The sequence below is a fragment of the Herpailurus yagouaroundi genome, unplaced genomic scaffold (assembly GCF_014898765.1).
Source record: "Herpailurus yagouaroundi ecotype Mexico unplaced genomic scaffold, PumYag 191, whole genome shotgun sequence".
Lineage (NCBI taxonomy): Eukaryota > Metazoa > Chordata > Mammalia > Carnivora > Felidae > Herpailurus > Herpailurus yagouaroundi.
In genome coordinates, this window is record NW_024412422.1 from 546,196 (window position 1) to 555,934 (window position 9,739).

Sequence of the window (9,739 nt, forward strand, 5' to 3'; positions counted from 1 at the left end):
GAAGAAGAAGAAGAAGAAGAAGAGGAGGAGAAAGGGGCAGAAGGTGTACTTGAACAAATCATAGCTGAGAACTTCTCCAGTCTGGGGAAGGAAACAGACATTGAAATCCAGGAGGCACAGAGAACTCCCATCAGACGTAACAGGAATCGATCTTCTGCATGACATATAATAGTGAAACTGGCAAAACACAAAGATAAAGAGAGAATGCTGAAAGCAGGTAGGGACAAAAGGGCCTTAACCTACAAGGCTAGACACATAAGGGTAGTAGCAGAACTATCCACTGAAACTTGGCATGCCAGAAGGGAGTGACAGGAAATATTCAAAGGGCTGAATAGGAAAAAAAATATGCAGCCAAGGATCCTTTATCCAGTAAGGCTGTCATTCAGAATAGGAGGAGAGATAAAGATTTTCCCAGACAAACAAAAACTAAAGGAATTCATCACCACTAAACCAGACCTACAGGAGATCCTAAAGGGGATTCTGTGAGTGGAATGTTACAAAAATCACAAAGGACCAGAGACATCACTACAAGCATGAAACATACAGATAACACAATGATTCTAAATCCATATCTTTCAATAATTAACACTGAATGTAAATGGACTAAATGCTCCAATCAAAAGACATGGGGTATCAGAATGGATAGAAACACAAGACCCATCTATTTGCTGTCTACAAGAGACCCATTTTAGACCTGAGGACACCTTCAGATTGAAAGTGAGGGGATGGTGAGGTGCCTGGGTGGCTCAGTCAGTTGAGTGTCTGACTTCGGCTTAGGTCATGATCTCATGGTTTGTGGGTTCGAGCCCCACTTCGGGTTCTGTGCTGACAGCTCAGAGCCTGGAGCCTGCTACTATTCTGTGTCTCCCTCTCTCTCTGTTCATACTCTGTGCCTCTGCCTCTCAAAAATAAATAAAGATTAAAAATTAAGAAAAAAAAAAAAGAAAGTGAGGGGATTAAGAACCATTTATCAGGCTAGTGGAAGTCAAAAGAAAGCTGGAGTACCCATACTTATATCAGACAAACTAGATTTTAAACTAAAGGCAGTAACAAGAGATGAAGAAGGGCATTATATCATAATTATGGGGTCTATCCATCAATAAGAGCTAACAATTATAAATTCAGTAGCACCAAATTCAGAAGCACCCAAATATATAAAACAATTAATTGCAAATATAAGCAATCTTACCGATAAGAATGCAGTAATTGCAGGGGACTTTAATATTCCACTTACAGGTATGGATGGATCATATGAGCAGAAAATCAATAAAGAAACAATGGCTCTGAATGATACACTGGACCAGATGGATTTGACAGATATATTCAGAGCTTTTCATCCTAAAGCTGCAGAATACACATTCTTCTCGAGTACACATGGAACATTCTCCAAGATAGATCACATAGTGGGTCACAAAAGAGCCCTCAATAAATATGAAATAATTAGCCATACCATGCACATTTTTATTTTTTTTAATTTTTTTAATTTTTTTATTTTTTAATTTTTTTTCAATATATGAAATTTATTGTCAAATTGGTTTCCATACAACACCCAGTGCTCATGCCAAAAGGTGCCCTCCTCAATACCCATCACCCACCCTCCCTCCCTCCCACTCCCCATCAACCCTCAGTTTGTTCTCACTTTTTAAGAGTCTCTTATGCTTTGGCTCTCTCCCATTCTAACCTCTTTTTTTTTTTTTTCCTGCCCCTCCTCCATGGGTTTCTGTTAAGTTTCTCAGGATCCACATAAGAGTGAAAACATACGGTATCTGTACTTCTCTGTATGGCTTATTTCACTTAGCATCACACTCTCCAGTTCCATCCATGTTGCTACAAAGGGCCATATTTCATTCTTTCTCATTGCCACGTAGTACTCCATTGTGTATATAAACCACAATTTCTTTATCCATTCATCAGTTGATGGACATTTAGGCTCTTTCCATAATTTGGCTATTGTTGAGAGTGCTGCTATAAACATTGGGGTACAAGTGCCCCTATGCATCAGTATTCCTGTATCCCTTGGGTAAATTCCTAGCAGTGCTATTGCTGGGTCATAGGGTAGGTCTATTTTTAATTTTCTGAGGAACCTCCACACTGCTTTCCAGAGTGGCTGCACCAATTTGCATTCCCACCAACAGTGCAAGAGGGTTCCCGTTTCTCCACATCCTCTCCAGCATCTATAGTCTCCTGATTTGTTCATTTTGGCCACTCTGACTTGCGTGAGGTGATATCTGAGTGTGGTTTTGATTTGTATTTCCCTGATGAGGAGCGACGTTGAGCATCTTTTCATGTGCCTGTTGACCATGCACATTTTTAGATCACAATGCTATGAAACTAGAAATCAACCACAGGAAAAAGTTTGGAAAACCTCCAAATGCATGGAGGTTAAAGAACATCCTACTAAAGAATAAATGGGTCAACCAGGCAATTAAAGAAGAAATTTAAAAACATATGGAAACAAATGAAAATGAAAATGCGATGCTCCAAACCCTTTGGGATGCAGCAAAAGCAGTCCTAAGAAGAAAATACATTGTAATCCAGGCCTATCTCAAGAAACAAGAATAATCCCAAACACAAAATCTAACAGCACACCTAAAAGAACTAGAAGCAAAACAACAAAGAAACACAAAGGCCATGAAAAGAAGAGAAAAAGATCAGAGTGGAAATAAAATAAATAGAATGAAACTAAAACAGATCGATGAAACTAAGAGACGTTTTTTTGAAGAAATAAACCAAATTGATAACCCCCCAGCCAGACTTCTCAAAAAGAAAACAGAGAAGACCCAAATAGATAAAATCACGAATTAAAATGGACTTATCACAACCAATCTTTCAGAAATGCAAACAATTATCAGAGAATACTAGGAAAAATTATATGCCAACCGGACAACCTGGAAAAAATGGACACATTCCTAGATACTCACACACTACCAAAACTCAAAGGGGAAGAAATAGAAAATTTGAACAGACCCATAACTAGTGAAGAAATTGAATCAGTTATCAAAAATCTCCAAACAAATAAGAGTCCTGGGCCAGATGGCTTCCCTGGGAATTCTACCAGACATTTAAAGCAGAGTTAATACCTATCCTTCTCAAGCTGTTCCAAAAAAATAGAAATGGAAGGAAAGCTTTAAGACTCATTCTATGAAGCCAGCATTACTTTGATTCCCAAAAGACAGAGACCCCACAAAACAGGAATTACAGGCCAGTATCCTTGATGAACATGAATGCAAAAATTCTCAACAAGATACTAGCAAATCAAATCCAACAGCATATGAAAAGAATGATTCACCATGATCAAGTGGGATTCATTCCTGGGCTGCAGGGCTTGTTCAATATTTGCAAAACAATCAATGTGATATATCACATCAATAAAAGAAAGGACAAGAACCACATGATCCTCTCAATAGGTGCAGAAAAAGCATTTTCCTTAACACAGCATCTTTTCTTAATAAAATACAGCATCCTTTCTTAATAAAAACCCTCAAGAAATTCGGGATAGAAGGAACATACCTAAACATCATAAAAGCCATATGTGAAAAGCCTACAGCTAATATCATACTCAATGGGGAAAAACTGAGAACTTTCCGCCTGAGATCAGGAACATGACAAGGATGTCCACTCTCACCACTGTTATTTAACATAGTGTTGGAAGTCCTAGCCTCATCAGTGAGACAACCAAACAAAATACAAGGCATCCAAGTTGGGAAAGAAGTCAAACTTTCACTTTTCACAGAACATGAAACTCTATATTGAAAACCCAAAAGACTCCACCAAAAGGCTACTAGAACTGATACATTAATTCATCAAAGTTGCAGGGTACAAAATCAATGTACAGAAATTGGTTGCATTTCTGTACACCAATAATGAAGCAACAGAAAGAGAAATCAAGAAATTGAACCCATTTACAATTGCACCAAGAACCACAAAATACCTAGGAATAAACCCGACAAAAGATGTAAAAGATCTGTATGCTGAAAACTATGGAAAGCTTATGAAGGAAATTGAAGAAGACACAAAGAAATGGAAAAAAATTCCAAGCTCATGGATTGGAAGAATAAATATTGTTAAAATGCCAATACCACCCAAAGCAATCTATACATTCAATGCAATCCTATCAAAATAGCACCGGCATTCTTCTTAAAGCTAGAACAAACAATCCTAAAATTTGTATGGAACCACAAAAGACCCTGAATAGCCAAAGTAATATTGAAGAAGAAAACCAAAGTGGGAGGCATCACAATCCCAGACTGTAGCCTCTGCTACAAAGCTGTAATCATCAAGACAGTATGGTATTGGCACAAAAACAGACACATAGACCAATGGAATAGAATAGAGACTCCAGAATTGGACCCACAAATGTATGGCCAACTAATCTTTGACAAATCAGGAAAGAGTATCCAATGGAAAAAAGACAATCTCTTTAGCAAATGGTTCTGGGAGAACTGGACAGCAACATGCAGAAGAATGAAACTAGACCACTTTCGTACACCACACTCAAAAATAAACTCAAAACGGATGAAAGACCTAAATGTGAGGCAGGAAACCATCAAAACCCTAGAGGAGAAAGCAGGTAACATTATCTCTTTGACCTCAGCCACAGAAATTTCTTGCTTGACACATCTCCAAAGGCAAGGGAATTAAAAGCAAAAATGAACTATTAGGACCTCATCAAGATAAAAAGCTTCTGCACTGCAAAGGAAACAATCAACAAAACTAAAAGGCAACCAACAGAATGGGAGAAGATATTTGCAAATGACATATCAGATAAAGGGTTAGTATACAAAATCTATGAACAACTTAGCAAACTCCACACCCAAAAAACAAATAATCCAGTAAAGAAATGGGCAGAAGACATGAATACACACTTTTCCAAAGAAGACATCAGATGGCCAACAGGCACATGAAAAGATGCTCAATATCATTCATCATCAGAGAAAAACAAATGAAAATCACAATGAGATATCACCTCACACCGGTCAGAATGGCTAACATTAATAACAGCAAACAGTGAATGTCGGCAAGGATGTGGAGAAAGGGGAACCCTTTTGCACTGTTGATGGGAATGCAAAAGTATATTTTGAAACCACTTTTTCCACATCACTACAGGGTCTAGAACCTGGATCAAGCTTACTTGACAAGAGCAAGACTGTTATGCCCCATGTCCCAGGTGGCCCAGTAGGACCTGGGGAGACAAAGGGAGGAAGTGAGATTTTCTACAGTGGCTTAGACTCGGAGTCTGTGACACTCAGTGAGCACACAGTCTCCTGAGGAGAGGTACTTCATAAGATGCAGCTGAGGCGGGTCAGGGTGGGGCCCAGGCATCTGCATGTGGAACAGCTCCCAGGTGCCTGTGGTGCTGATCCTCCAGGACCACACACTGGGTGGCCTCACTCCCACTCCCCTGCTCCCAGCACAAGTGAGAGGCCCCCAGGGAGGCACAGTGTGCAGCACAGATGCCCTGCTCTCTCCCACCCAGGGTCCGTGGGGTCAGGTGCTTGCCCTCACTTCTGTCCACAGGGCTGGGCCAGTCATTCTGACTCAGCCTTCCATTATTCCCCCAGGCCCCTCTCCTGAGGCCCCTCTCCTCTGCTCTCCTCTCATCTCCTCTCCTCTCTTCTCACAAGCTCCATGTCTCCCCTGACCTGAGCCTGCCTCCCTCCATGTAGGTTGCTCTGAGCAGGCCCAGGATCCCCTGCACTGGAGATAAGCTCGTATGTGAACATGCATCTTGGTACCAGCAAAGGCAAGCCAGGTCCTGAGCTGGTTATATATACAGATATGAGCAACCATTTGGGTCTGATGCTGAGTATGGAAGTTAAGGACATGGCCCCCTGAGCATGACCAGGACCACAAGGGCCAGGACAAGGCTGTTCATTGCTGTGTCAGCTATCATGGCAGCAGAAATGGCTGGCAGTGACTCACAGTGACACAGAAGGACGGGAGACGGGACACAACCCTCCTGACACAGACTGACTCTCACTCCCACCTGCCCTCTGAGCAGCTGCTGGTCAGGCCTCAGGATCAGGTGGCCTCCCTGGTCCTGGCCTGACCCTCCAGGGTGGGAGAATCCAGCAGGTCCTCTGTGTTCTGGTCTGTTTTCTCTTAACGAACACTGGCAGAGTTGGGGGGCTATTATGACTATTGGGATTGTAACTGAGTTTTATGGTTGATGGTAAAGATTTACGGTGTCATTAAATATCACATGGGCCCCAGTTGTAATCACTGTCACTCAGGAGGGGAGACAGCTGTCTCAGCACACTCTTGTGGGACTTCCTCTTCTCCTTGGGTACAGGCAGCCTGCATGGACGCTGGGGCTGTGTCAGGTCTGGTTCTGCGTGAGGCATCCCCACATCCCGAAGAGCTACCTGCGTCTTCGTGAAGAGGGGACCAGGCCCCTGATGCCCCAGGCTCTTCTTCCTTAGATTTTACACAAACTGTGGAGGAAGTACAGACACCATCTTGTGTCCCACGTGGGGACTTTTTCTTGGCACCAGTGCCCTTCCACAGCCCCCTGATCCCATCCCCTCCACCAGACAGGTCTGACCCACAGTGACTCACACCCACCCCTGTGCTGACCCTGTGTGGTGGCTTCATCTGTATTTTGGCCACAGTGTCACTCTGAGGAAAAGACTTTTTCCAAGACTTGAATAAATTTTTTCGTAAGTTGAATTTCCCTTCACGAATCTTAGACTTGTGTGTTTGAAACTAATTTTTAGAGCAATTTCATTAGGTCAAAACAACAGATGAAGAATTTTAGAAGAGGGAAATGCATAAGCTTCCCCTATTTCCACTCCTGGCTCATGTCAGAGGGATACCTTCGTGGGAGTGGGGAGAAACAGGACAGGAAATCATCTCCTCACCAAAGCATGGCAAGTGCAATTTGGAATATTTCATCTAACATTTACTGATTGACCTAATGAACTAAAATGATGATCTTTGGAGGGAATCCCTATGACCAAATAGTATTCCCAGGGATTTTTCAGGTTAAAGGATAATGAATATTTTCCAGATAATTATCATCTGGAGATTCTCACCATAGGCTTTCTCATCAACAGGACAATGAATGGGCTGGCGCCTCCCTGGTCCTCAGGCGGCCCAATGGCCAAGTGCAGCAGCGCCCCCGACAGGCAGCTGCCAGAACTGAGAGGAAGAAGCTGTCCCCTTCAGGACCTGGAACATTCTGGCTGAAGTTGTCCCGCATCCCCTCTCAGCCTGGGCAGCCTTTCTCACCTGGTGCAGGTGACTGTTGCTGCCTGGCACCTGCCAGCCTCTGCTCTTCTCTCTGCCTCTCAGGGACTGGGGACCTGCAGGCCTCTCCCAAGTCTCTCTTCCCTCTCAGATGCACCCCTCCCTCATGTTCCTGCTCAGCTCAGCCAGTCTGGGGTGTTGGGGAGACCAGTGACAGTTTACCCTTGTGGGACAAGACAGGGGACCAAGACCAGAGGCACAAGGAGTAATCTCCCTGTGGCTTTACGTGGGTAAAGGGGGGATGCAAGGGATAATAACCACTGTCCTGAGTGACTTCATCCCCCAGGTACCTAGGGAGATACCAGGCACTGGGACATGTATTAACCTGTCCCTGCTCTGGCAACCTCCACCCGGAGGCCTCTCTATGTGCCAAGCTGTTGTCAAAAGAGCTTGACTTAGTACTGGAAATGGCCTCTTACCACACCTGACCACACCCTCTGTTCTGAGAATGCTCACCTCAGGAGAAACTCCACCCTGGCCCTGAACCGGGTGTGAACCCAAAGCCCCTTAAGTTTGTCCTGTTCTATCAGATAATTACTCCCACTCACCCCCACCACTACCTGAGGAGATAATAGGGCTCTTCCTACACATGTCTCACTGCTTGTTTCTCTTACCATCCCAAGAGCAGCACTAAAGTTCCGTCTTCAGTAGGGACTGTGTCTTGTTCATGCAGAATTCCCAGGATGGAATGTGAGCCAGGCCAATGTGGGTCTGAATACATGTGTGCTGGGTGGATGCTCTCCTGTCTCTGTCTTTGGGACATTAGTCCCTGGTTACCTCCACCACCACCGAGCAGCCTTGCACCCACCGTTGGCACCAGCAAGAGCCAGTCCTGTGAACCCACTGCTAAGTTGTGGTACCTCCTGCATGACCTCCCATCACACGAGAGACAGGTACAGGGACTCCTCAGTGAAACCTGCGCTCTCCTCCTGCAAATGAGCCTTTTCATGTTATCGTGGGTAATCTGGGCCCCTCATGCCAGAACCTGGGGCAGGCAGAAGTCATGCATCGAAAAGTCATTCCTCACTGTGGCAATAGTCCATGGATCAGGAATCAGGACCTGAGCTATAGGTTATGAATCTACACTTTACAAGGGAGGTTTCTACACCTCCAGCAGCAAGTGTGGAGTGGCCACCAGGGGGCAGCAGAGATCACCTGCCAAAACCACCTGCCGATGGGGAGGGCCTGGGCATCAGGGCTTCTAATAGTCAGTGGTGGGTAGTAACCAGGATCTGAGACCTTCAGGTCATTTGACATTGGTCATTTGTCTACAGTGTCATCTTTCACTCTCAAGTACAAATTCTTCAGACTATGTGTGTACAGTCCTGCTCATGGAGATGTTGATTGTTTCTCTAATACAGTGCAGGCAAAATGCCCCCCACCAAACCGTGCCCTACATCACCCTCATGAAACAAAAAGCTCTCAGAGTCCACAAACACCCTTCCTCCCTGTGATCACACGTGTCCCTCTGCTTCCCTCTGGGAGGTGCTGACAGCCCTCTGTCCTACCAGACACAGCTGATCCTCCTTCCTGGAAGTTCCTCCCACCTCCCCCTCACTCGTCCCTCCAGGTACCTCCCTAAAGGGAGTAGGGCCTAGAAAATTCTAATAACCCCTTTCCCAGTGCCTGAAACAGTGATTTTTCTCAGTAAACTTTTTCGACTTAACTTACACATTAAGATGTTTATTATACATTTTTCCAACAACTGAAGACATCATAATTATGGTAAACATTCCCTTGAAGAGTTACTGATCTTTGAAGTCCCCTCTCATTCTCTTATACAACCAATATTTTTTTTGCATCTGACCTTCCCCTGCCCCTCACTGTAAAATGAGGATCCTGAGGCACAGCCCCTATGACCAGCTCACAGCCAAGAACAGACTATTATAGCACCATGATGGTTTTGATTACTCCATTAGCCCTTGATAGAAAATGGACTTTATTTGGTGTCTATGGCCCACGATCTGTGATCTGATGTAGCACCCTGCACCTGTGTAAACCTCAGAGTGTCTCTTATAGAATGTGTTCAGAAAATAAAGACAAACTCCACCTCTGAGGTATCAGGACTAGCCAGGCAAGGAGTGAACCCAGGAGCTAATCTGGGGTGGAGATGTTGGCCCCAGACTATGGGATCAGGCTGCCCCTCCCCTCTCTGTGTCCCTTGGGGCTGAGTCCTTCTCTGAAACCACAAAATTCCACAACAGCAGCCTGAGGCCCAGCTGATTTGCATAAATGGCAGGTCCCTCCAGCAAGGGAATAAGAGAGGCCTAGAGGAGACTTTGCCCAGCTCTGGCCTGGGTAGCAGCATCAGGGCACCTCCACCATGGCCTGGACCCCTCTTCTCATTCAGTGTCCTGGCTCACCACACAGGTATTCATTATATTGTATGGGACAAGGGACTAGAGTGGTGTAATCTGCGCTGGCCCCCCCCCCCCACTGCCCCTGCTCACCTCTGCAGTATCCTGTTCTGCAGTAGAACAGGATACTGCAG

At 44.6% G+C, this 9,739-nt stretch overlaps 1 protein-coding gene, 1 long non-coding RNA gene and 1 gene segment (V, D, J or C); 2 read left to right on the forward strand and 1 right to left on the reverse strand.

The window, feature by feature from the left end:
* LOC121010111 (immunoglobulin lambda variable 3-9-like) overlaps positions 1-9,739 on the forward strand; it is a gene marked incomplete at its 3' end in the record, with an annotated part of 226,055 nt that overhangs the window by 79,332 nt on the left and 136,984 nt on the right.
* LOC121010136 (uncharacterized) overlaps positions 1-9,739 on the reverse strand; it is a 67,999-nt gene that overhangs the window by 18,180 nt on the left and 40,080 nt on the right. The gene's annotated exons all lie outside the window — the stretch shown is intronic.
* LOC121010132 (immunoglobulin lambda-1 light chain-like) overlaps positions 1-9,739 on the forward strand; it is a 152,113-nt gene that overhangs the window by 9,336 nt on the left and 133,038 nt on the right. Inside the window, exon 3 of one of the 9 annotated variants that reach the window (XM_040443492.1) lies at positions 6,362-6,369. The exons of the other annotated variants lie outside the window; for them this stretch is intronic. Coding sequence (XP_040299426.1) covers positions 6,362-6,369 — 8 coding nt within the window. The remainder of the gene's footprint in view (positions 1-6,361; positions 6,370-9,739) is intronic. 9 annotated transcript variants of the gene reach the window in all.